This window comes from Rhodnius prolixus, unplaced genomic scaffold (genome assembly GCF_049639745.1).
Source record: "Rhodnius prolixus isolate KJV_2025 unplaced genomic scaffold, Rpr scaffold_1, whole genome shotgun sequence".
NCBI lineage: Eukaryota > Metazoa > Arthropoda > Insecta > Hemiptera > Reduviidae > Rhodnius > Rhodnius prolixus.
Window position 1 is genome coordinate 927495 of NW_027411581.1, and position 27242 is coordinate 954736.

At 37.3% G+C, this 27242-nt stretch overlaps 2 protein-coding genes across 6 annotated transcripts in view; one reads left to right on the plus strand and one right to left on the minus strand.

Annotated features, from left to right (window-relative positions):
- Nucleotides 1-3663: 3663 nt before the first annotated feature.
- On the minus strand, nucleotides 3664-24028 carry LOC141452125 (uncharacterized). 4 transcript variants are annotated; one of them, XM_074124014.1, is made up of 11 exons: nucleotides 23921-24028; nucleotides 17247-17446; nucleotides 16602-16670; nucleotides 15138-15200; nucleotides 14951-15037; nucleotides 14543-14596; nucleotides 13325-13381; nucleotides 13185-13241; nucleotides 12550-12675; nucleotides 11768-12319; nucleotides 3664-3849 (listed from the first exon to the last, which is right to left on the minus strand). In XM_074124014.1, coding segments are annotated over exons 2-11 (1179 nt in total). In that variant the 5' UTR covers nucleotides 17359-17446; nucleotides 23921-24028; the 3' UTR covers nucleotides 3664-3847. The 4 variants fall into 4 exon arrangements, with proteins under 4 accessions (XP_073980115.1, XP_073980100.1, XP_073980093.1 ...); XM_074123999.1 differs by lacking the exon at nucleotides 23921-24028 and adding an exon at nucleotides 17522-17871 and having other exon boundaries at nucleotides 13325-13378; XM_074123992.1 differs by lacking the exon at nucleotides 23921-24028 and adding an exon at nucleotides 17522-17869.
- Nucleotides 18980-27242, plus strand: part of shakB (Innexin family member shaking B) — a 36466-nt gene continuing 28203 nt past the window's right edge. Inside the window, exon 1 of one of the 2 annotated variants that reach the window (XM_074124029.1) lies at nucleotides 18980-19819. In XM_074124029.1, the coding sequence (XP_073980130.1) occupies nucleotides 19460-19819 (360 nt within the window). In that variant the 5' untranslated portion in view covers nucleotides 18980-19459. Of the gene's footprint in view, nucleotides 19820-24262; nucleotides 24721-27242 lie in introns of those variants that run through there. The other variant, XM_074124037.1, reaches the window with a different exon arrangement.

Consider the following 27242-nt stretch of genomic DNA (forward strand, 5'->3'; position numbering starts at 1 on the left):
TTGAACTAATTCGGTGATTAAAATTAATGTTCAATTTAATTCTCAGATTTAATCATAATTTTTTTAGTTTGATTAAATTAGTTTGATTAACGATTAAATCTGAAATTTAATTGATTAAATAATTGTCATATGATTAAAATTACGATTAAATTCGCTGATTAAATTCTGATTAAAATTAAAAATAAATTTAATCAATTAAATTTAGAATTTAATTTTTTTTTTAATCAGTGCCCAACTCTGATTCTCATCAATGTTAGGTAAACAATCAGGCCAAACATTACACTCAAAATGGCGCGGTAGGGACAAGCTTTACTGCGTTAGGGTTAATTTTTCAGGAGAATGATTCAAATAGAAGTTGTAGGTCCGTGTGTGTGAGGATCAAAGAAAATTCCCCGACCCCAAAAATGATAATTGATTCAGATAAAGGTTAAATTTCAGGTTTATTCTAAAATCAAATTGAATCCTAGGATTGAACTGAGCCGAAATATCATAATTTGAAATTTCAATTTTACATTATTAAGTTATACTGACTACACACCTCAAAAACCCGATTTTTTCGGTCTTTGGGGCCTTAAAATCTTAATCTTAATCTTATCTTTGATGGAGTCTCTAAGTTTAAAATCTGCAACACCTTCTCTCGCTGTGTTAAACGTTAGCTATAATATCTTTGCTCTTGATACACCAAGGAAGGAAACAGATAAACTGTTCCAGAAAAAATGAACTACGAAAAACTCAAAAAGTCCATTTTGGCATTTTCGATCAACTGTTTTTTTTTTCTGAAAAATTAGATACTACATTAATATTATATGGATGGTAAGGAATGAAAATATCCAGAAATGAAACGTTAGAGAGAAGTCATGCCTCATCGCAATCCATATCCTCATTCTTTGCCCAGGCATACCACACTTCTAAGTCTAAGTAGACAGGTTTGGGAGAATTAGTTGGAGCCACAATCAACCCTCTCAGTCGAGGTGACCAAGAATTTCTAGTAAAATAGAACCTAATCTTATTTACAGTGGATACGCACACTCAGACCAATCCGCAAACACCACTTTTCCGTGATCAGAGGCCCTCAACAGACCGATTTTCCTTGTGAAAACATCAACAATGTGAAAAATCCGCACGATAGCGATCTGGCATGACACTCCCATGATACGTTCTTAACCGCTGACTTCTGTGGTTTCCAAATCGTGGAAGCCTCATGCAGCTCCTCGATCCTGCAGCTGACCTTTTCCTCAGCGCCGCGTGGCGAAAACACTATCATCTGTAAATGAGGACGCAGACGTGCCTAGGGTCTTCCAAATCAAAACTAACATTACCTGGTGATCTAAGCGGGGTTCATTACTTGCGATAATGATAATGATGATAAACAGGTTGATAAATGGAAGCTGCTTGCTTGTTTATCCGACACAAAGCGGAAATGGTTGAAATAAAAAAGCCTAGTGGAAGTAAAAAAGAAGGAAACGAGTTCTTATGACGTGGATTTAAAAAACAGAGTTTTTATTCTATTCAAGTGGTGAGGTGGCTTTTGTGGTTCAGGTCGGTACTTTAGCTCTCATTTCAAGTTTGCTCTTTTAAATGAAGAAAAGTTTTGTGGATGATTACGTAGGGGTGCAGAGAGTGGTTGAACCGCTCACTGTTGTTATGGCCGCTTGTGGCGCTCTCAAGTAATGATAAGAGCGGTTACAGGACGGGTGGTGGGGGCGCCCCACTCCTTGCTTCTTATCCCCACCACCACACAGTACTCTCCCCCACTACGTGTCATCCAAGATAGACACTACAATTGGACAACCCTCTAAGAGTATACACAAAGCAAGAGAGAAAAATCACTAAACCGCAATGTTTAACTCTCAGCTTTTCATTGAAATCATCCAACCACGACTCCAAGCAAAATGTAGGAAATAATAATTGTAAGTGATCCCACTCCTGAACAGGAACGCTGCTTGAGTTCGGCAGGTTGGGTCCTGTATCCGAGCGCCTTTGAGGATTGCCATTTCAATAAACCCACCAAATCCGGGTAATTCGAACTGCCAAGAGTTCGTGGGTTCAATAAAAATGAACGAGATACTCAAAGAGATGATCAAGGAGGGTTCCAATTACCAGCGGAAGTGAAATTATTTCACCGTATTATGTCCAAATTAATTATGCAATTATAACTTTTTTTTTATTTAATTCGATTTAATGCGCATCAACATCTGAGGTTATTGGCACCCGGAGCTTTTTTTTAGTGCACTGCCGGCCTCCGGACAGTGTTCTCTCGTCACAGGCAACACTGCTCATCACCGGACAGTGAGCTGTAAGAAGCTCCTAGGAAGAGAAACTCTAAGGGCCAGCAGTTGGATTCGAACCAGGGATCTCTCTCATGGGAATTCAATAGGCTAACCAGCGGTCGGCAACCTATTTTAAGAAGAGTCATTTCTCCTTAAATAATTTTAGTAAATCTTACCAAAGCCGCAAGGATGATGGTGTAAAAAGCTCTAGTAGATCATTTGTATTCACAAATTATTATTTTATGATATTCAGTAACATTTAAATGTTTTATATATTTATTTTCACATATTGCAAAGTAAATAAACAAATAAACTTGTTTGAATGAAAATGGCGGCAGTCCTATATATTACGTACTGTATTTTAATATAATTATTCTATTGAATTTCAAACCAATCACATTTAAAATTCTTTTTGAAAAAATATCTTTACTTTAATAAATGAAATTTTCATTTGTTTCAATAAAATTGAAATATACAATTTATTTTAGACAGGCTGAAAAGCCACAAAATTTGGATAAAAGAGCCCCTGGTTGGTTGCCGACCCCTGGGCTAACCGCATAGCTAATCTCTCCCCTTAATTATAACTTTAAATAACCAACCTGGCGGGTTTCTCTTACCGCCATCTTCATACTTCAGAGGAAGCCTTACTTTTTCTTAGAATTGTCATGGCAAAAAGTACAGAAAGCTTAAAGAAAATCGCTAATTTTCTGATCTCAAAAAATAAAAAATCGACTTTTTTGGCACCACAGCCAACTTCGAAATTCATTCATTTCCAAAACGTTTATTCCTAACGATGTAACTTTCCATCTCCAAATTATTTGTTACATCAACTCTTCGACAGGTTTCAGGACATACTAGACATCATATTAGAAAAGATGACGTCTTCGTATCTAAACGGCGCAAATAATGACTTACGTCATTATTTTTTCATCAGTTACTTGCCATGAAAATTGGATTTGTTTCGAAATCCAAAAAATCCATTTTTGTCAGGTATTTAGCTTACATAAGTAAGTAAGTGAGAATTCCCAAACATAGATTGATTCCTGCCAATTTTAAATTGCTTTTGTGATGGCTTGCAGTTCTAATTAATTTTTGTTTGGCATTGTTTTATAAAATATTAAATTTATAAGTAATTAGTGTAATTAACATTAAAAATTTTATCTAAGCAAAGACCCCCGCTTGCCTGACCCTAATTGCAGCCCATGGGTTCAAAGTTCTAAACTCTCATCTTTAATCTTTGAATGTCCAACAGATGCTTGCAGTATGAAAGATGTCTATCTTCGTCCAACTGTACACTTTAGAGATCACCTGTGGCCATGAAGAGTTAACACAAATCATTCCACAGAACGCTTTATTATTGGCAGAGGTTTTCAAGAAATGATACTCAACCACACTTGTTTTTATTGTTCATTTTTTTTGATTATACAATAACAAGTACAATTGTTTGGCACCAAGCAGTTGGACCAAAAATGGCCTTTAGTAATGGTATACACGCCATGTTTGGAAGAAATGATCCAGGGGTAGGAAATCTAAACCAATATCACAATTTATTAAACAGCAGCTGGGTCTCCAAGCTGTCCTACAAACATAAAGAAAACATACATTATTAAATATTCCCATTTCTTCTGATCCATTCTGGAGATAATATACAAAGAAGGGACTATCTAAACGAGAGACATGGCCTTTTACTTATCGGTACATAAAATAAACAAAATACATGAGTTACAATTATATCACCATCATTCTCCAGAAGAGAAACATGTTGTTAAAAAAAATAATAATAACAAGCAATGTGTAGAATGTAATAAAGAGTACAATCCAGACTTACAGTAGCAACTTATTCCATAAAACTATGCATACTTAATCACACGAATATTAACAATACTGTTTGAGATCCTAACGTTAGGGAGGAATTTTCGCAGTTCTAATAAGCTGGGATGGATTGGTGGCAACAGCCCTTCTTGATTTAGGAGCTAATCAAAGAAATTCCAGCGAAACTACCTCAAGAGGGTGACTTATCAAGAAAAGAAGTCCAATGAGGAATACAGAAGTGAATCCTAAGGGAACGGAGCTGAATAAGGCAGCAACCTACCAAGATGTACGGTGTGGTACGAATATTCACATGACTTTTTCTTTGAAAGCGGAGAAAGAGGAAGTAAGAACTAAACTGCCTTGAATTGGGGGCGGATAAGACCAACGTTGGAGGGAAAACAGTACAAAGATCGTCTTAATCTAGTATGGAAGGAGGTAAAAACTCATGGAGAGTTCGATGAGATGTGGTCTAATGGAAGAATACTTGCAAGAATGGAGTAGAGATCTAGCGAAGATTTTGGTATTGGAAATCTTAACTAAAATCACAGAAATCTCATTCTGAGCCCGAAGACAGAGTTGGACTTGAAAATATTAAAACAGCACTTGTTTCTGACTCACCACAGTTCATCATTGTTCCGCTCCTGTTGGGTGGTTGAAAGAGGAAACAGAGAGAGTGATTGGCATCGGTCAGAGGAGGCTAAAGTTGGCAAAGAGTTGTAGTGCCATTAAACAGGAGCACGAGATGCTTTATTTAGAAAATTTATTTTACTTCCTTGTTGAAGTTGATACACAACATTTGAACAGTGAACATCACATCTTTTGCTCTGTGAAATTTACTTAAAATTCAGTAGTTTGTTGTTCGAATAAAACGCTGAAAAGTGTCTCAGTGACCAACTTAAATACGCGCTACACGTTAAAAGTACTTTAAATATCGTAAAGTGTTTCTTTCTGGCTAAATCAATTAACTTTTAATTGGTTTAAAAGAAGAATACTTGTACATACTGTAAGTAGCTGTTTATATAATTACAAAGTTGGACAATGAACTGTATTGTAAATATTATTTGTACATACTGTATATAGACATTGAATACTCATTCTCTCCGATTTCTATTCTCTGTACATAATTCTCTTTCTCTTTTGAATTCTTTTAAATTACGCGAACTTCTTTTTTTTTTTTTTTTTCTTTTTTTTTTTTTTTTTTTTTGAATGAGTGATAACATGAACTGTTATAGTAATGGGCCTTAGTGACAATACTGTGTTAGAAAGCTCTACTGACAATGAGTCAACTACGTCAGTAACTTCAAAAAAGAGAACCAACACATCGGGCAGCTCACCCAACAAAACTAAAAGGCTGAGAGACTCAACTCGGGTTACCAGATCCTCTGCCAAACAACAACCTAAAGGTTCACTGTCTTCTCTCAGCCAGCCTATCTTTCGACAGCCTGCAATGCCCGACATGCAAACAGCTACTACGAGCACTGCTAATATTGTCACACAGAGTGCAATCACAGTCACAGCTCCACCGGGAGTCTTGTCTGATAATCCCTTTGCGCCGCTTTCTGAACTAGAAGAAATGGAAGTCGCACCTACCGCGCCAGTGCGCACTCACAAACCACCACCTATCTATGTGAAAAATGTTCAGAAATACTCAGTTCTCTGCACTAAATTATCTGAGATAGTGGGAAATGACACATTCACTTGCAAAGCGCGAATTACTGATTTAGTAATCACCCCAAAAACAGTTGAGAGTTACAGAGGTATCATCAGGTACCTCAAAGAGCGCAAAGCCGACTACCACACCTTCCAGCTAGAAGAAGAGAAGTCATACAGGGTAGTCATAAGAAATTTGCATCAGAGTATTCCCGTAGAGCTCATTAAGGAAGAGCTTACTGAGCTTGGCCACACTGTACGGAATGTAACACCAGTTATCCACCCTGTCACGAAGCAAACGCTCCCACTCTTCTTCGTAGATTTGGAACCCCGCCCGAATAACAAAGATATTTTCGACATTGAAATTTTATGTTATTCTCGAATTAAGGTCGAAGAGCCCCATAAACAACGACTTATAGTCCAGTGTAAGCGTTGTCAAGAATACGGACACACAAAAAGCTATTGCCAGCACCAGCCAAGGTGCGTAAAATGCGCCGGCGACCACTTCACCCCGGATTGCGGAAAGCAGCCGAACACTCCAGCTACATGCGCACTATGCAACGGCGAGCATCCTGCGAACTACAAAGGTTGCATAGTTCACAGAGAACTACAGCGATCGAGAAGGCAACGACCTGTTTACGAGCATCCTTCAGCCCACCGAAGAACACAGCATCCAGCCGATCAGCCGCCACCAGCACCTCAAGTACCAAGACACTTTCCTTCTTTCAACCCAGTCAACAAAAACATGTCATTTGCTCGGGTGGCCGCGGGGCCACAACCGTCTTTAGCTCCCCCTCCACTTCCAATTCCTTCAAACTCAGGAGACATCAATTCACTCCTCAGTTCTTTCCTATCAGACTTCAAGTTACTTATTGGGCCTCTGATAACTCTCCTCACAACTGTAGTCAGCAGGCTCCTCCCCAACCAAGCTCCTTAATGCCCATCACCCAACATTCCCTAACCCTTCTCCTCTGGAATTCTAACGGACTGACAAACCGCAGACAGGAACTTGAAGTACTACTACATGACAAACGTATTGACGTAGCTTTGATAACTGAGACACACTTCACTGACAGATCAAGGTTCTTTATTACAGGATACACAACTTACAAGACTAACCACCCTGACGGAACAGCTCACGGAGGAACCGCAGTACTTGTTCGCAGTTCCTTATCACACTTCCTAATCCCATCCCAAGCAACACCCTCCCTTCAAACTACCGTCATCTCTCTGTTGTCGGAGCCATTTTCCTATACCTTGGCAGCCGTGTATTGCCCTCCCAATCAAATAATCCTCCAAAACCAACTTTTATCCTTCCTCTCCTCTCTAGGTCCTCGATTTATATGCGGTGGCGATTACAACGCGAAGCACCCAAGCTGGGGCAGTCGTGTGGCGAACCCGAGAGGCCGAATGCTTTTTAACATCCTTAATCAAAACAGTTACTCCTACTTATCCTCATCCCAACCGACTTATTGGCCAACCTCTCCTCGTAAAAGACCCGATCTTCTTGACTTCTTTATCTGCTCCAATATTTCATCCTTATATACTGATGTACACACTCTAAATGATTTATCCTCTGACCATAGCCCTGTTATCCTAACTCTTGACATCCATCCAAAACAAATTCCTCCTAGGCAATCACTTATTAACGGGACTGTAGACTGGGACGTATTTCGAGAGACTATAGAGCAAAAACTGAACTTAAACGTACCTCTTAAGACACCACAACAGCTAGATGATAATGTACAATACTTGACTGACTCTATCCAACAAAGCGTGTGGCACTCCACCACACAGCTCACTCCACCCAGAAGACCGACACCTCAAAACCTCCCACTCTATCTAAGACAACTAATTACAGAGAAACGTCGTGCGAGAGCTCTCTGGCATCGCACCAGATACCCCTCTCATAAGCGACTTTTCAATCAACTGACCAGACAACTTACTAACAAACTGCAAGAATATTATAACGAACAATACTCAACCTTCACTGAATCACTTACAACGGATGACAACTCTCTCTGGACTGCTACCAAGAAAATACTTAAATACAAAAACATCTCTCACCCTCTTCAACAGACGGATGGTTCTTGGGCTAAATCCGATGAGGAGAAAGCCCAATGCCTAGCTCAACATCTTTCCTCAGTTTTCACTCCACACCCAGACTTACAAGATTTACAACATACTGAAAACATCACTAACGAACTTGACATTCCTCTTCAGCTTTCACTTCCGCCTAAACCGTTCACTCCTAAAGAAGTTAAGAAGATAATCCTTAATCTCCCCAAAAAGAAAAGTCCTGGCTATGATCTGATCACTTCCAACATCCTACTCCAGTTTCCCAGAAAGGCAATAGTTTTTATTACCCATCTCTACAATGCAGTCCTTCGAACCACCTACTTCCCCATCCTTTGGAAATTCTCTTCAGTGAGAATGATACACAAGCCCAAAAAACCTACACACCTCCCCACCTCATATCGGCCAATAAGTCTTCTGCCCTTATTAGGGAAAATCCTTGAAAAGCTCCTCTTAATCCGTCTCCAAAATGAAATAGCAGCCCTAAATGTCATTCCTGATCACCAGTTCGGCTTTCGGAGTTGCCATTCGACTGTACACCAGACGCATCGCGTTGTGGATGTCATCGCTACCTCCCTTGAGCTGAAGCAGTACTGCCCGGGTGTTTTCCTGGACATATCGCAAGCCTTCGACAGGGTATGGCACCTAGGGCTGCTGTATAAGCTCAAGGGCGTCCTACCTGCAACCTATTATCTTGTCCTCAAGTCCTACCTGTCCGACCGTTTCTTCCAAGTAGTCCAAGGTGCCTCATCCTCTCCTATTTATCCCATTCTTGCAGGAGTTCCTCAGGGAAGCATTCTTGCTCCCCTCCTCTACACACTATTTACGGCTGACCTACCAACTCACCCAAACACTATCACCCTTACCTATGCCGATGACACGGCAATCCTTTCTCCAAACATAGATCCTGTCGTGGCAACACGAACCCTGCAATCCCATCTTCACATCCTCGAACCCTGGCTTCGGCAATGGAGGATTAAGGTAAATGAATCCAAATCTAAACATGTAGTCTTCACCCTAAACAAAAAAACACTCCCTTCTCTTTACCTGAATAACATTCCTATCCCCCCTGCGAACCAAGTACGATACCTTGGCCTACATCTAGACAAACGACTAACGTGGAACCCTCATACTAGACTCAAACGAACTGACTGCAACTTCAGGTACAAAATGTTGAAACGACTACTTGACAAACGCTCTAAACTTACTTTACTGAACAAAAAGAGACTCTACACTGCCCTGATAGCCCCAATATGGACATACGGAATTGAACTTTACGGTACTGCTAAACGATCCAACCTTAACCGTCTTCAAACCCTACAATCCAAAATCCTGAGAACCATCCTCAATGCTCCTTTCTATGTCTCCAACCATACTATCCATTCCGATTTAAACATACCATTTGTCTCTGACCTAGCCCAATCCCGCTACACAAAATTTCATTCCAAACTATCCTTCCATTTTAATCCCCTAATCCGTGACCTATCCTCAAGAACACTTCCTTCAAATCCTCATCGAAGACTAAAGCGGAGGTGGCCGCGCGATCATTTAAGTGCAGAACGGTGGCCTCCTAGGATGGCTGCTGTGTAAGATTGCCTTCTTGGCGAACTAGCGGCTCCCATCACTGGATGGTCGCCGTTCACATCGCTCATGCCTATTTGTATATATATTTATTTATATGTACATTATTCACACATCAATTTTGCTTGTTGTATATATGTACAGTTGCAGAAATAAAGTAAAAAAAAAAAAAAAAAAAAAAAACTTCCTTGTTATTAAGAGATTGATTTTTTTACTTAAAAATTCAAGATGCAAATTTGCTTGCTCTATTGTGCACTTGGTAAAGAAATGGCTATTATTTACAAACGGTAGGATTTGTAAATCCTATTATTGTCGGGGATGGAGGCGGGTAGCTAACTTACTTAACTTAATGCCCTCAAGATACCACATTAAAATCCAAGGCCAAGTTAGGAAATCAAATCCAGCACCACAATACATCTTAGGCACCTTCTTCTTCTTCTTTTTTTTTTTTTATAAATGTCACCCATACCTACTGAAGACTATGGTCCCGACTCCCTTTCCCTGTCCAGGGTGTCCTGGGCCGCGTCCAAGCATTCCCCTTCCGAAATTTAGGAGGATTCGTTCTAAATTAACATAAACCAAGCTGTCGATTTAAAGCCATAACTCCTAAGTGACAACTCCCTTGATAAACAGCTGATTTCTCTGGTATTTCCAAAACTAAAAAAACCCTTTTTGGTAAAAAAAAAAAAGACCTTCGCTTTATTTCTGCTAGAATGTTATTGTCTAACAATACAGGATACTTAAACCTGAACATATTTTCATAAACATGCTCCTCCTTTAAAAAGGGAAAAAAGAAGGTCTGCCTGCTGTCCGTCCAGATAGTCAAGTACAGCCTTAATCGATTATTTTTAATTAAAATCGCAATAAAAACAATAAGTAAATAGAACATTAGCTATAAATCACAAGGGAATTTTCGTTAGTAATTTACAATTTGTTTTCCCCCATAAATAATACACCAATACTTCCGCGAGAGACGGGCAGCTACTTGCTTTCAATACTTTCGCATTTCAATTCTTCACCAGAAATATACGTATCTCTTGATTAGCATTCTTTGCAGGTAACTGTCTGAAATACTTTCATTGATACCCCTGAATATGAAAAATCTTAGTTTTCAGACTGATTGAGCATCTAGAATGTTAAGTAAAAAGGTGTTTGGTGAAAACATCTCAAAATATTCAAATGGAACAAAGCAAACAATCTGTAGTAGAAATGCAAACGCCTCTCTCTCACCACTATTTGCGGGAATTACATCTTCTTGAAAGAGTTTGTGCATGAAAGCTGGTTGTTTTCAATATTCATCGCAAGAGAATAATTCTAATGATGAAAGATTTGTAGCTACTATAGAACCCTACTGGTATTCTTGCTCTCTGGCAAAATTTTGTAACCAAAGAGGTAGACCTAACATAAATTTTATCTAAGTTGAAATGAAAGTCAGAAGAAATGCTCTTGGCTAGTCAATTACTGAATATTCAAAAAAGATTTACGGTAGACTGGATAATCTTTCAGTTTGCCAAAAAAGCGCTTCACTTTTCACATTCACAACATTTTACACAATATGAACCTGAATTAAACCGGAAATTCGCTTTACTGGAAAGCTTAACCTGTCTCCATCCCAAAAATGTCGCTTTGATGAATTATTATGAAAATATTGGTCACAGTTTTTCGAGAAAAACTGGAAAACCAATTCTGTAGAGAGACAGTTTCAGTCCAGCGATTAACTGAACTGTAATATTATTCAGGTGAAAAGATCGTACAATATCTTAAAATAGCATTTTACAGGAAAGCAAAACCAAACCTTTTCCCCAAAAGTTCTGCCAGGAAAATGTTGGAAATTAAAGTTACACATGTACAATGAGAGTAATAGTTTTAAAAAAAATAAGGTAGGGGCCGTTTTTTCTGAGACAATCTAAAGGAGAATAAAAAATTACTTCTCTCCTGTAAAGTGAACTCTTTCCTTCGAGTTCATCGAGCTCCATGGTGGGTAACCCTTTCCGAGATGATTAATTTGGAGCGATATCTTATCATCGAGCTCCACTCATTGCGTATTCGTGATAATTTTCCCATATCTGCATTTTTTTTTATTTTGATTATGCAGACCACACACATTCCCGGATTAATTCTTAAAACAATGTTTCAAATCGTATATCTTCGGTGAATGACTCTAATTCGAAAATACTAACTGATGTTACACTAGTTTTTTTGTTAGAAGTTTGGACGATGATTACCAGCCGACTACAGGGAACCGTGCACCTTGATCTTGTGCCCGTCTAAGTTCTGTTTCCTAGACGCTTGATATCCGCACACACTGCACACTATATTATTGGAATGGTATTGTAAATGTCTCTCTAAATGTAAGATGTGCCTAGCACGATACTCACAGTAGGAACAGGGGTGCTTCCTCTCTCGATGTACGCTCATGTGATTCAATAGATATGTGGAACGAGTGCCGATGAAGTCGCAAAGTTTACAAGGATAGGTCCGCTCGCCGTCTGCTGAAACTACTGGCCGCCAGAGGCATTCTTGACGAAGAAGAAGATCGGTGGTTTCATGATGTACCGTTTGGTGCACTAGAGATTTGTGCTTGATAACTGACAATTCTGAGCACGCCTTGTAAGTGCACATGTCACATCTGTAACGCTTAACCGATGATGTGTGCACAGATAACATATGTTCCCGTAATTTTTCTGACGTATCCGCCCTTAGACCACATAACAAACATTTATACAGCATCCCGTCAAGATGTAGTCCTGCATGCCTGTCCCGAATTGTTTTATACGGTGTTTTAAAGTTACAGATCTGACATTCGTACTCCGAGTTAATCTTGTTGCTGAATTTATTGCGGTTATTCTTGTCTGTGATTGGTTGCAAAATACTCGGGTTTTCTGTGCAGATCTCACTGGATGCCTTTCTCTTCCTCTCTGAATTGGCACCTGAAAGTCGATAATTCTTTTAATACATTTTAACTGCAAAGTTGACTTCCTTACCTTACATTTCTTTACAGAAAAGGTAAAGGGCTTTCGTTGACAAAAGAAGTATAACCCTAACCTCTTCCAGTTGGACGGCCAATGAACTATCTATGAGATCCATGTACCAATGGATCTCCTGGCTAATAAATTAATTGGATAAAACTGATCTTTAAAGAGCCCTGGAAATCAATTACCTTTGTTGTCCATTTTGCAGGAGTTCTCCTGACATTTCGCCATAACTAGTGGAGGCATCAACAGTAATTTCACCACTTTCCCAGGATCTTCTCCCGTGTTGGCGCTTCCTAGTTTGCTGTAAGGCCCTGAAAGCATAGATCAAAGTTACTAGGTGCATAGCGTTGCCATTATCTTGTTACAAAAACAGAATCAAAACAAAATGCATTACAAAGATTATCAGATGTATCCTGCACCTGATCAGAGTTGCATTAAGTGCTGATCAGGAAGAGCTGTCACTCATTTAGTTAACAGGAAGGGGATAGAAAAAGGAAGCGGAGTTTACCTTATTATTATGTGCAAATTTTATTGTTAGAATATGTTTGACTGTTTCTCGTGAAACGCCAGGCAAAGCATCGGTTTGGTAATAATTCAGGTCCACATTGATTGTAATCAATACAAAGAAGGGATAAAAGTTTAGTGATTATCGTAACCTAATTATTATCCCGCGAAGTTTCGATGTCTTCACAACTATAAATAGATTCTGATGAAGCACGCGTCCGTAGCCGAAACGTTAGAGAAAATAGAGAAATTCTAGTTTTCAACACTTACACCCTACAAACCAGAATTTTTTAACATAATTTTCTTATAAATTTACCTAGGCTGTCCACATCGCCACCACCGCTGTCGGAGCATTTCATTGGATTATCGTCGCCTGAAAAATAAAAAATAAAAACATTATTTTGTTCGTGATCTCAAATGAGTGCTGGTTTCATAAAATTATTCAAATGAACCAACCTAGGGGATCAATGGCGCCATCAGTGTTGGGCTCACAGTCCATATCCATCATCTCTTCTGAAACATGGATCTTATTAAGTTATAAACATTACAAAAACATTCATTTATTCATTCTTTTCCCCGGTGATGTCTTGAAAAAGAATACGAGAACAGTGGCAACCTGAATACCGGCAAGTAGAACGCAGAAAACTAGAAGTCCAAAATCCTTGAAGTCATCTGCAGAATTTCCTCATCCAACATTTAAGCGGGAGGGCATGAATATCTTCTACCAGGATTTAGTTAGTAATTAGGAATTTCCACTTGTACAATACCCAAATTACCAAGTTCTTACTCAAGTTTTTAATTACAGATACATTTCAGACGTCAGAAGTAAAATCCAAAAATGTCCTCGAGGATCTGTCACAAAAGTCTGTTTTAGCTCAAATTTCAGGGGATAAAAACTTACAATTTCGTTAAGTAATGAAGAACAATCTCTTTTGATTTTAAGAGACCTCATCTACCATCATCCGGTTACATTGTGCAACATCAATATTTAGCCCTGAGCTTCCTCTGTGGATGTCGAGAAGCCCGTAAGGACTAAGCAAGTACTTAAGTTTCGTATTCAATAACCTATCCTAGAAGATTAGAGCTATCACAAATTTAATTACACATGTTGAAAGAACATTAAATCCTCCCTAAGATAACATTTTGCTTATTCATTTGATTTGATTGTAACAAAGGGTGGTTCCCCCAAGAGGGGAAAGGGAACGCAGGCATAAAGCTAATAGTCACCATTTAAGGTCATGAGATCACATAAAGATCAAAATGTTCGGAATTTAAAAACAAGTCCATTGTAACATTATTCCCGACTGGAGGAGTTCCTCTGACTATTCAGAGGGGATTGGCATTTTTAGAATTAATCTGCACAGAAAATCTGTGGAGATGCCCTTGTTCTGCCTCGAAGGGTACATCATTCACAACTATCACCGCAATGGATCTGAGCGTCCAATTTCAGCAGTTTCTCGCCCCAAGCTCTAGCAATAGTCGGCATACTGCGATTTGTATTGCAAGCCTCTCTGCCCGAAAACAAGAACTTCGCAAAAAACCAAGTCCGGTTCACATAGCTGTAGAATACTAGGAATATCACATAACATTGATATAATCTATGATCTATGTCCGAAGATGATAGCAGCTTGTGTTTGTGAAACTAGAAAACTAATTTTGTTTTGTTCTACTCACCAATAAACACTTTCTCTATCTCAACACTTCCGGTCCTAATGTTTACTGTATCCCCTGTAAATTAAAGAAACAATTTCAGAACAGTGACTTATTTAAAACATTAACTTTATTTATATAATACAAATAAATTACTTTGTAAATTACAAGAATATAAAATATCTGGTGTGATCTAACAAGATTTCTTTCAAATTGCACAATTGTTCTTGGAACAATAGCGAAATGTATGATTGCAGCAGTACATACTAAGATTTCAAGCTTTAAGGAAATTTTTCAAACAGAAATACCACTTCATGGTATGGATTTATCTTCTTTTTTTTTGTTTTGTTCGAAAATAATGGGTAATTCTTAGATAGTGACCAGGTTTGAAACTTGAGAATTACTGCAGTGGCAGTGAGTGTACAGACTTACCGGAATGGAACTCTTGGTATAGTTCACCAACTATTTCCTCTTTGAATTTCGTATTTTCTACATAAATCTCGATCTTTGGTAAAAGTGCTGCACAAGTAAAAACGTAAAGAATTAAAATTTCTTAGGTAATTCAATAATTCTGATCGAGTATTTGAAATACAAAAAAGAGCGAACTACTCGTACTAACCAGTCGGATCTAGACTTCCATATAAATCCTCGTAATTTTCAACATCTACTTTCTGCATATTTCCTGTAACCAAAAGTGATGTACAATTGCATGTGCCAATTATGGAACAATTTGCTAGAAAGAATTCAATTGCTAAAAATTCAATTATTTGAATGTACATATGACTAAATAAGGTTAATCTTATTAAGTATTTAAAAATATAACCTAACTTGGTGATTGCTCCTCATTTATCTCATGATACTCTGCTTTATGTGACAGAATAATATAGAAAAGTAACTGTAACTTTCTTGCTTTTATGATGATGGTCTTTTGCGCCGAATTGCCTATAGCCTAATTTCCAAAATAATATAACTATGCAGAATCCAAGGACAGTATCACCTTGGAGGTGATTCCATTCACCCCAAATTGGACTAGTCGTATCAAGCCTGAAGATGACGCCAAATACCATTCAAGCTGACGTAGAAAACTCAAACTGATTCTCAGGCGATCAAAGGAGAGAAACGCTTGAGGATTCGTAAAAAATAGGAAATAGTAAACCCGAACAAATGTTCTGAAAGTCTAGCGCCTGCAAGGTCTATGAACGGCTCGACTGGAATATGGAGAAGGAACTCCTTTCAACGAGTTTTCTTTCTCGTACATCAGATAAAAGTGCTAAGATTCCAAAGTTATATATTTTTTATATTTAAAGAGAGTGTCAAAGCAAGAGATAAGGTATGATGTCGGATAGCAAATTATTAAGAATTATCATAAAAAAGATAAACTGCAATATTCAAGGAATTGATTCGCCTCATTCTGAAGAAACGGCGATTTGAAAATATAGTAAATTATCCAATCAAGTTAGCCAGGATTGAGGCGCACCTCTTTCAATATATTAATTGGAACAGATTTGATTTTTTACTTTTTCGGGCTTCCAGTAACTAGTAGCTAACATTTCCCACTAAAAACTGAACTGGTTATATCCTGAGCATATTATTAGTGACACTACACAGAGAAACCAGATTGCTCATGTATGTAACTCTGTGAATAAGAAATACAAAATAACATTTTAAAAAAATGGCAAAGAGTAGAACAGAATTAATGAAATTTACAAACAAATATAAAATTGTTTCAGGAAAAAAATATCTGTAATATCATGAAATATATGATATAATAACCAGGGATATGCCACATAAATTCTCCAGATGTAAAGTAGGCCACACTGAGTTATAGATATATTAAAAAAAAACTATTCTATTTCCACTTGCCTCTGTTTTCTGTCGCAACGCTGTTTATTAACAGATTTGTCAGACTGATAATTGATGCGAAATTTATTAAACTAATACAAGAGCAAGATTACAGTGACTGAAATGGCTTTTATTTATGAAGAGGCCTTAATGTAACTTATCAGAGAGTTGATTAACTCGGAATATATTTTCTTTGAAAATTATATATGTATTAATATATCAGTGGATAAATCTTGTTCACCTTCTTCTAGATTAATTTCTTCTTTATTTGTTGGATTCTCATCTTCAATTTCTTCCTTAAGTGATTCGTCTGTTAAAACACAAATACTATTGAATTAATAGAAATAATTTTTATGAATTCTTATTTCATACAGGACTTAAAAAAAAACACTGAAAACTGTGAACTAAGGCGACTGACTATGCATCAAGGTTGTCCAGTTTAAGTTAATGAAAATAAGTAAATGGTTCATATTAAAGGAAACTGTGATAACCTATCGAGATTTAATAATAAATAGCTTATGAAGAATTCTCTTTTTAACTTTAAAAATAATTTGGTGTGCTACAGGAATCATCATTTTACTAGCACGCACAATGAATTCAAAGCAATTTTGAGATTATAAATAAGAACTGCATATAGAGCATTTTAGAAACTAAATGAAATATCTCTCCTCATTTCTATTGCTTGGTCCACACGGACACACACTTCCGTACAGTAAATTATAGCTTGAGTTATACACTTAAATTGCAGCATAATGACTGTTCCGACGATATCAAAATTTATCCAAACAATCATACCAGTCAGAAAATAAATTAACACAAACATAATTGATTTTGGGTTGAATGCTGAATGCAATAATGTAAATTATTGAAGCCCTTTAGATTTTACCTATTTGTTCGGCTGGATCCGTATCGTAATCTAAGTTGAATATCGTGGGTATAGCTTCATTTATTAATTCGTTCTTCAAAGAGCAAATGAACATTGAATCTTTGAAATGCATACCGCACACATAATAGTTAGCATTCAGAAAAACTGCGTCTTTATCTATCAAATCTATTCGGTTGCAACTGTCAACCCATATTTTCGATCTGCAACAAACAAGATTTAATATACATGCAGTTCAATAACAAACAAAGTGAAATTAGACACTACACAACTCCCACCTGTCTGGGTCTTCGGGAAAATGAAAAAAACTGACATCTTCACAATCAGTTTGATTATTAGTGCAGTTTTTTGCTGCACAACTTACATCTATAAAATCACCAGCTTCTTTGCCCATATTGCATAAAGGTGAATTCATTCAACAGTTTCTTTTCGTAAACAATGTCTTTTTTGTCACACAATTTAATTCAAAATTGAAATATTCACCTTTACTGGCTCAAAAGTGATGTTTAATAAAACAAGTACTTTTTGAAAATACATAACTTCTATTAGTAAATTACACCTCAAACAAAAAAAAAACAAACTTGTCGGTCTCAAAGTCCTAAGTACAAAACAAGCAAGGTTATATATTGCTATAAATATGAGTAATCGATTATACTTCATGGAATATCGATGGAATGGCAAAGCAAATGCTTTTATTAAGCAATAATAAATTTTAAAAAAAGACCCACAATACTTTTTTTTGCTTAGTTATTATTAAAAGTAAAGTTTTCTTCTAATGCTGTTTTATACTTATTTCTTAAAATTGTAATTCCCGGAATGCATTTCGAAGTCCTCCTCTCTTATCCTTCTTATCAGGATAATATTTTTTTAATTTCATCAAAGCCTTTTTACGTATAAAACTGAGCAGTTATAGAAACTATACATATCCGTAGCAATACTGCAAGGTTCACTTAGATAAACGAAATTGAATTTGAAATTATTGGTGCAATTAGAAGAATAGGGTACTGAATTAATATTTAGTATTAAACTAGCGAGAATTCAGTCAAATAAAAAACAGCAACTCAGTCCTTACGCCAACGTTTCGATAAATTTATTGTCTTCTTCAGGGCTTGTTATGTGAACTGATTGTGAGTTGCAGGAAAATTTACATTATCTTCTTTATTGGCGCCCCTCACAGGCAAGATGTTTTCGCAGATAAGGAGTAAAAAAACCTAAGTAGGCCAGCAACTAGTTCTCTACTTATTTTATTTATTATGTACATATTATTGGAGTGGGCACCTTAAAAAAAAGCGCCGGTGTGCATACACTGCCCAACAAGTATTTCCGTTGAAAAATCAGCTCAATAATTTGTTACTAAAATTGCCGATTAAGTTTGGAAATGAAGTATAAGTCTACAATTCTAACTAAAGGGACAACACAGTTCAAGAAGTTTTTTGTAATATTGACAGGAAGGGGCACCCGCATACTTGCAAGGTAAGTTTTGCTGATCAGTTTGGGATCGAAGTTGTCCTGATTGTGTGTGTACAGGACAAAGAGAAGAATGAAGGTAAACCCATGGCTATAGCTACACCAGGAACTATTATAACGAACAGTTTTTTTTTTTTAAGGAAACAGTTCATTTCGAAATACGAACTAATACGAGAATTGCCGAATAGATTAAATATAGAAAAAAGGTTTTTGAAAAGGAGTTAGAGGAGGATGGGACGACAGGGGAATGGTTGCGCGATATCGGGGGCAGACCCCTAGTGTCTAAGTATAGCCCAGACTGGCTGTAAGTCGGTGCACTTCTGCTCGCAGTTCTCCATTTCTTTTATGGTTGTTATTATTTAGACAACTCGTTCTCTTTTATTATTTTCTTTCGTTGTTCACAAACAAATATCTAAGTGTTATTACTTGTTGTTAATAGTGAACCGGTCGAAGAAAGTCGACGTCATGTTCAACACAGTTCGGCAATGTCATCAACATTGCGACCGTATACATTACTTATCGATCTTTAATCACTCTTCCAATTGGATCTTCAAACCTCGCACCTTATGTTCATAATAAATATAACCTTAAATAAACACTATCATTATTACTTTTAATTAAGATTTATTTTAATGAACAATTGATTTACAACAAATTAAGTACAAACAAAACTTATCAACAGAGCGAAACCTAAAACCGTCAAGATCTGCGGGTTTAATCATTTCGTCTATTTTATTTTTTATAGAGCTATGCTTGACGTATTTAGAGGGTTAAAGAATCTGATCAAAGTAAGCAATATTCGCATAGACTCTCCAGTGTTTAGATTACATTACAGCATCACAGTTATGATCTTGGTAGCATTCTCGTTGATCATCACTACCAGACAGTACGTGGGCAATCCAATTGATTGTGTGCACACTAAAGACATACCGGAAGATGTACTCAACACTTTCTGTTGGATACACTCTACGTACACGATAAAAGATGCGTTTAAGAAGAAAGTTGGTGCAGAGGTGCCGTATCCAGGTGTGGAGAACAGCAAAGGTGTGGAAACGGAACGCAAGTGTTACACTTACTACCAATGGGTGTGTTTCTGCCTTTTCTTTCAGGTTGGTACTTGGTTTTTAAAGTTTTCTTTATTCAAACCATAATCCTACTCTTTCATTACTGTTAATAATTAGCCACAAGTAAATTTTTTATTGCATTTTCAACCGGTATCAACTTACATGTTATAAACATAACCTTTTGAGCCACCCACACTATTGGGTTACCTTCTTCTATCAAACTTGCTGTTACAAACTAAATTTATACAATCTGCACGACTTTCCTTATTTCAATCAACTAGTAAGTTTAATAATTCTGATTGACGAAACTTCTTGCAATCAAAAGACGTACTTCGTGAAATTTCTTTCTTCACACCAATTTGTTTGTGAATAAATTGACCGCACCCCAATATTCCCCAGAATCAACAACGAACAACAGTCGAAAAGCAAAACTGTACTTCCTGAATCTAACAAAAATAAAATGACGATGAGGAAATAAGAGGATATATCGCAATGCTGTGGTGTTTTCACCGGAAATACATCTTATGGAGTGGTGTCTAGATCGTGCAGTACGAAAGAGACGAATCTATAACGATTTTAGGGTTTGGAGAAACAATGAGCTATCCTATTTGGCCAACGTTATTCTTAATAACCATAACTATTGACAAAAGTATTGAAGTAAATCAGAAGTATTTATATGATTTACTGAGTTATTAGTAATAGTAGTTTTATAGGGGGCTTTACATGCATGGGCTAACTCCTCCTATGTACAGTGTCGAGACCCCAAAAGGCACATCTACATAAAATTTCGAATCGAAGACACCTCATCATGTAAATCATCGGCCCCCGCGTTCAGGCGCTACGTTGTTTACATAAAAGTTAATAAGAACCAGTATAATTTTTGAAAATGCCGTTTTTTTCTCATTTTTGGCGACTTTTTTTTTACCGAAATCTACTTCGTTGCAAAATATATATCCTATATCTTAAAGAAAACTTGGGAACTTTATCTAAAATAGAAAAAAAATTGTCAATGTTGGGTGTTTTTCAACGTTTCGTTTGTTTCATGCAGTTTTTGATGATCAACCCTTATACAAGTGACCTAACTGGACAGTTTTAATGCTTTCTCAGCAGTTTGTTCCACACTACTTTGTGAAAACCTGATTACATTCAATTTCATAAATATTTTACAGGTGTTACAATTGTACAATACACTGAACAGCAATTTAGTGGAAAATATACTGGATCTTTTCCTAAGAAATATAGCTTCCCAGAAAACTGTTCCTGCTGGAAGTAACTGATCTACGATTGTACATGATCACCATGTAGTCCACCGTGTTCTGAAGTTGGTACCCACAGGACACGGTCGGGCAAATAGGGCTCCATTTTAAGATGATGGTTCACCACTTCCCAGTAAATATGGTAGACTGGTGCACAGTAATTTGTAATTATATTTCCAAAAGATCAAAAAATGTTTATTTTTCAGAAATATGGTTACAAAAGTTACAAATTGTAGTTAATGGAGGATGTACATCTGCCAAGACTATTAGAAAACAAAAATATACTGTTCTAAGAAAATGAAACAAAACCTTGAAACAAAGTTTCCTCTTATTAAAAATTAGGGAAAAGCAAAGTAAGAAAGCTACAAACATCAGATGAATTCCTTGAATTTTTGGTTCATGACCAGTTCAAATGTTAAAATTCATAAAGTAACATTAAGAAACAGTGAATCTAAATACGTTACCAATTAAATTCCTTAATTCAGAGATAAGTGGTAGCTGTAAGCTCTGTGTATCCCCTCTAAAAGCTGCGATTGTTCCTCCCTAAAAACTGGCGAAATAAAAGACAGACGTTACCACTCACACGACTTCCTCTTTCTAGTTTTCTCAAAGTTGGGACTCACAAATAGTCTTAACTAAATAATTATCACTTCAGAAGGCATCTCTGCTCATTCTTTTCGCTATATGCTTTATGTAAAACTTGAAACGTGGATTTTTAACCGTCCTAGCAATCAACGATACTGTCCAGCACAGCGGACCTAACCTTAAAATGTTGTCGTTTATTACCTTCCAATCAGAGGAAGACACAAGTTTGTTCAAGTTTGGCTAGACAGCTGATTACCAACGCTCCTATTAACACTGCAGATTATTCTGCAAATCTTCAGTAGAAAGACTGCGAATCGGTCACAGCCAGTTAAATATTGATTTGGATCAATATTGGTGTACGTATGTTGGTATACGTTCTTTTTCTTTAGTAAACATGGAAGGCAAGCGCACGTCGGCATTTAGAACATTTTGATAAGGTTAAAAATGGCATTTAAAAGTATTAAAACTGTCCGGCAAGGCAGCTGTATAAAGGTTGATCGTCAAAAAAATGCACGAAAAAGCGTAACACTGAAAAACACCCAATTTTAACAATTTTTAAAAATCTTTTTCTATAAAACATAAAATTCCCAAATTTTCATTATAATATTGAGCAAATCCTCCTTTACAATAGTAATTTTTATGCAGGAAATTTGGCAAGATGATAGGCTTAGGGTTCCCATACGTAATACTAAAGTGCCATCTCGTTCTTACGCCTACTAACAGGATTGCAATCGTTTCAAACTATCGATGGGAATACTGATTCTGATGAATGAATGGTCAATCATTTCAAATTTTAAGCAGAAACGTTTTGGGGACCCAATGTTACATACTTTAGAAAGGGAATTTGCCCCCAAGTAAAAAAAAAGGCCCCCCTCTTGAACTATTATTAAATAATAACTCTGTAAATCTTCGCCATATTTAATTACAAAATGGCGGAATTCCATTTCTATTCAAAAATTACTTTCAAAGCAAATATTGCTAGCCAAATTCTTTCAGGAAATTTGGGTCTCAGACAATTTCGAGGTAACAAAGACACTAATTTATTTGTATTTTTCACTGCTTCTATGTGTTCTATGTTTTAAAAAACACTACACATCGTTCGCCGATCTGCCATCGTTGTGGAAAACTAATATTTTAGACTTTTCAACGTTGAAATTTAGGCCCACAATCGACTTTACTTGCCATCATTTTCTGAAAATTTCTAGTCATTGGATGCCAACATTTTAGGATACCTGGGTGATATTGCAGCACCTCAAGAAGTCTTACGTCAGAACGACCTCAAAAACATGGAATACAAACACTTAATTAGGCCAATAATATAATTTTATTGAAATGGAAGCTAGGTCCAATCACACAATACTTCGTACTCGTGAAGAAATTTTAGAATAATGTAAATTGAAGGAATAGATATTACTGAGGTACTTTGAGGTGCATGTAAATAAACATGTAAAAACGTTTGACTTTAAATAAAAATTATTATAAAATATTAAATAATGATTAAAAGCTGTTTTTAAAAGTAAATGTTTGTAAACACCTTGTTTATTCTACTCACTCAAACAGGGACTATTTAGTCATAGAATGGTTAGAATTAGGAATAAAATAAGATTTTTTTTATTAGACAAATATCATTCAGCAATGTGGGGAAATCGAACGCAGTATAAACCTCAGAATTCGATTCAGCGATTTGAGCTAATTGCCATAAACCAAGATTTATGAACGGATTTTCCGCTGCTTAGAGTATTCGCGAGAAGTCTCTTTCCTATTTCTACTATTTAGCCGTGACTACTCATTATACCGATCTCGATCTGAAAATGTTATCCTAGCAAAGTTTCTGGAGGCACTTCTGGGAGAGAAGTCATTCCTCCCGAAACACCATTCAGAATAATGTTCGCTCTGTGCTTTCTAATATTACTAAAAAGGAAGTGTGCTACTGAAATTCTTTGTTTTTAAGAAAATTGTTTTTCCAACAGCACTATTTTTACTGAATGGATTTTTCAATCAGCAATGATTTTTACTATTAACTCTAAACTTCAATATTTTCCTTTGTATGGTTCTAAAAATTTTCATTCTAATAATAGGAAAGTGCATAAAGTGCAGTTCTTGGGAAAGAGTGGGAAATTTCCGTGTCACTTTAATGAAAATTCATGTTTTCCAAACTGTAGATTGTAAGAAATAGCTTCGAGTGCTTTACACCAGACACTTCTGGAAGCAATACTTCCGGTAAAAATAGACACGATCGCAATTCTACTAACTGGTGTAAGAGGAAGTAACAGAGGATCTCAATGAATTAAGATAATGTGCTCACCTGGTTCGAATTGGTTTGTCGGTCGCAGAACGGACGGTGACAATGCGGGCCGCCGTGTGTTTGTGGTGGCAGAACAGAGAGTATCTGTGGTAGGGATGTCTCGGCCAGTGATTGGATTGAAGTGGGGACAGAGAGCACCCGAGCTTGCGGTTTGACGCCGCCCTGCCCGCGAAATTTTCTCAAGGAGGGGGGCTTCGATAAAAACACTGACCACAGACATCCCCTTGAAGGGGGAAGTAAATAAAGACACTGTTGGTGTGGTGGAGGGTAGTTTGGTGCGTGGGCAGACATGTGCTGAGTAGCGTCCCGCGGCGGACAACTATTCTAACTTCAAAGGAGATTCCTCTACTGGACTGGCTGTGCTAACCCAACGGCACTTGTTTGTCTTCAGTTGCACTGTCAGGGCACGCGCGCCAACACACGCCCAGACATTGGTCGACAAGCACATAATGTTAGATATATTACGGGGGGTTAAGGGATTGATTAAGTGGGACCGCTGTGAAGGACCGGTGCTCTGGCTGACCAGTCACGCAACTTCCGCACTACTCGCCGGTTCTTCCCTGGTGCTGGCCGCCAGACAGTTCGTGGGCAGTCCGATCGAGTGTGACCATACCAAGGAAATTCCTTCGTCTGTGCTGGACACCTGGTGCTGGATACACTCCACCTACAACGTGCCCTCCAGCTACCTCAAGCAGGTCGGCGTGGAAGTGCCATATCCGGGTGTTGACCAGACCAGAGGCTACAAGGAGACCAAAGTGTACAAGTTCTACCAGTGGGTCGCATTTCTCCTCTTTTTCCAGGTGATTCTGTTTTTCTTTTCATTACTACTACCATGTTTCTCTCACTTCCTGTTAAGAGGAAGTTTCAAGTCGTGCCAAATTCCCGACATGTTTCCAGATCTCAATCTTAGACTACTAACTTACTGCAGAAATCGACGAACGGGATGTACAACTTTGCTAAACTAATATTCCCTTTTTGCTGCAATTTCCTAAATGGCTCCTACAGTTCTCTTCAAACTTCAGTTACTAACCTAAATGCTCATCCATACTTCAAACAACTTGAGTCGTCTTAGATGGAAAAAAAGGAAGATTTTTCAAATTGATAGGTTTCACGAAAACGGCCCGAACCAGTTTCCTTGAAACTTCCGTTAGCAAATGGCACACATTCGAAGTTTAAACTTTTAATTGAGACTTTGTCCGGGAAAATGCGATGAAGGCCTCTGCAGGAGTTGATGGTTGGGCAGGCCTCATTTCTGCGGTTTCTGAACTGTTAGAATATGCTCCTTACAAGTTGGAGCCTTCAGAATTGTAAGGGAAAGTCCTTTTTAGAGCCCTTTTCAAAAAAATTTACTGCGTTGCAAGCGGAAAACTCGATTTTCTTTATAGTTCATAAAATACCTGGTTAATTAAATGCTTTCATTTAAAAAGTTTCTCGAGAAAAAAATGATTTTATTTGGCGATTTTGATCTTTGTGAACGATTTCAAGCGTTAAGCGCTCGTAATAATGAATGGCGAACTGGGGTGCTATAACATTGACCCTTATTTGACCGCAAAGAAACAATTAATAGCCCATTGTGTCCATCAATATTTATTTTAAAGAAACTAAATTATTTCTTGTTGTTTTAATTAAAATAATTGGAGCAAAAGAAAACTCGGATCAGATTTAAAAGACAAAAACAAAAAATTCAAAGAAAATGGTTGGAACCGGAAATTATGGCCAAAAGCTAAAGATTTTTTCCTGAAATTAGGCACTTCCGGACGACCAAGCTTTTTAAAATCTGTAATTTTACTTACATCTGAGGCCGCGAAGGCCTATAGAAAAAATAATGCTGAGAGTGTTTCGACTCAGAACTTAGTGCCGCCAAAGAGATGGTGCTTTGATTAAACTGCAGTAAGTTAGAATGTTCACATCCGTTAGAATGTTGCTGGCTTCAAGCGCGAGTTAGAACTCACCTCGTCTGGGTAGTGTTTGAAGCGAGTGCAGTTACACTGAATTATATTTATCTAGTGTCGATTTGAAATAGCAAAGATGAGCGACCTGAAAACAATTTGGCCAGAATGTTGGGCCAGTTTTTGTTCTATTTTCTATTTGATAGGTCAAATTGCCTGCCTAAATTTATCCACCCTAACCAACTAAATATAAAGTATCTAATCACTGGAAATACACTGCCACACTAATAAATTTCCCGAAAGCACCCGCCCCCCCGGGTCCCCTAGATAAGTGGGCCAAAAAGATAATCGATGGATATAAATATGAACAGTGTAGCCACCATACAAAAGCAACATAGATCAAGTCGGCCGAGACACCTTTGTTCTGTCTGCCAGCAAAGCTACAGTTTGGCATATGTTGGTGAGCTAGCCAAGGTAAATTATCGTATAGTTGTGTAACCGGGTACAACATGATGGATTTGTTGTTTACAGTCATCTGATCAGCTGAGCGTTCAGTTTGTTTGTCCAAGTACAGTGTCAACAGCATCTTTGAAAGAAACGGCCAGTAAATTAGTTGAAATTGGTGGTATGTTTTTAATGTGTAGAATAAAATTCTCATAATATAGCTTTTAGAGGCTACAATGTCTTAAGTTGATCTTATTTTCATCAGCATGGCTTTAATTTTTGTTGGTTCCTCATAAGTACACGATTTGGGGACTTCTGGGTAAATACGGCTAAGTAAAACCTCTTACTACGGGCGGGCTTCACACCCTACTACGAATTAGGTGTCATGGTCGGAGGCGACTAGCTAACATACTTTACTATCGATTTCATACATGAACCATTCAATAAAATCAAACTAAATGTTACAAAATACCTTAGCTTTGCAAACCTCACCTCCAACTATTCGGACCTCGAGGAGCCTTCGTGGGATCTCTAATGTCTGTAATCCTATCCAGTAGTGCAGTTGTATTAGGATTGATTTTTCAATGAAAAGCGTGAAAAACGCCCAACTTTGACAATTTTTTCCTCTTTTCCTATAATAGTTAAAATTCCCAAATTTTCTTTAAAATATCGGGCATATTCTCGATTATAAGTGTATTTTTGCATCAACACAGATCAAATAGATTTCTAGAAAAATATAAATAGGTAAAAAGATATCATTGTCTTATAGAGAAGTTAATCGATTTGTATAATTGAATTCGCTACGGTTCTCATCTTCTTAGAGTTAAGGCTATTTTTGTAGCAAACAATGTTGAGAAATGTGGAAAGAGCCTCTTTCTCGAAAATATTTAGTTCAGAATGTGAGCATAGTTTTATATTAAATCTTACGTTGCGAATGAACAACTATTTTTTATCATATGATGAAACAGGTGCAGTTTCCTGTATTGACG

What these genes read in the sequence shown, in the direction of transcription:
- LOC141452125 (XM_074123992.1), bottom strand. Translation starts at nt 17,658, where the DNA reads ATGAATTCACCTTTATGCAATATGGGCAAAGAAGCTGGTGATTTTATA. An exon ending in TTTCCCGAAGACCCAGACAG is followed by an intron (nt 17,447 to 17,521) that starts GTGGGAGTTGTG and finishes TGTTTGTTGCAG; the next exon opens with ATCGAAAATATGGGTTGACA. An exon ending in TGGAAGTCTAGATCCGACTG is followed by an intron (nt 15,038 to 15,137) that starts GTTAGTACGAGT and finishes TTACTTGTGCAG; the next exon opens with CACTTTTACCAAAGATCGAG.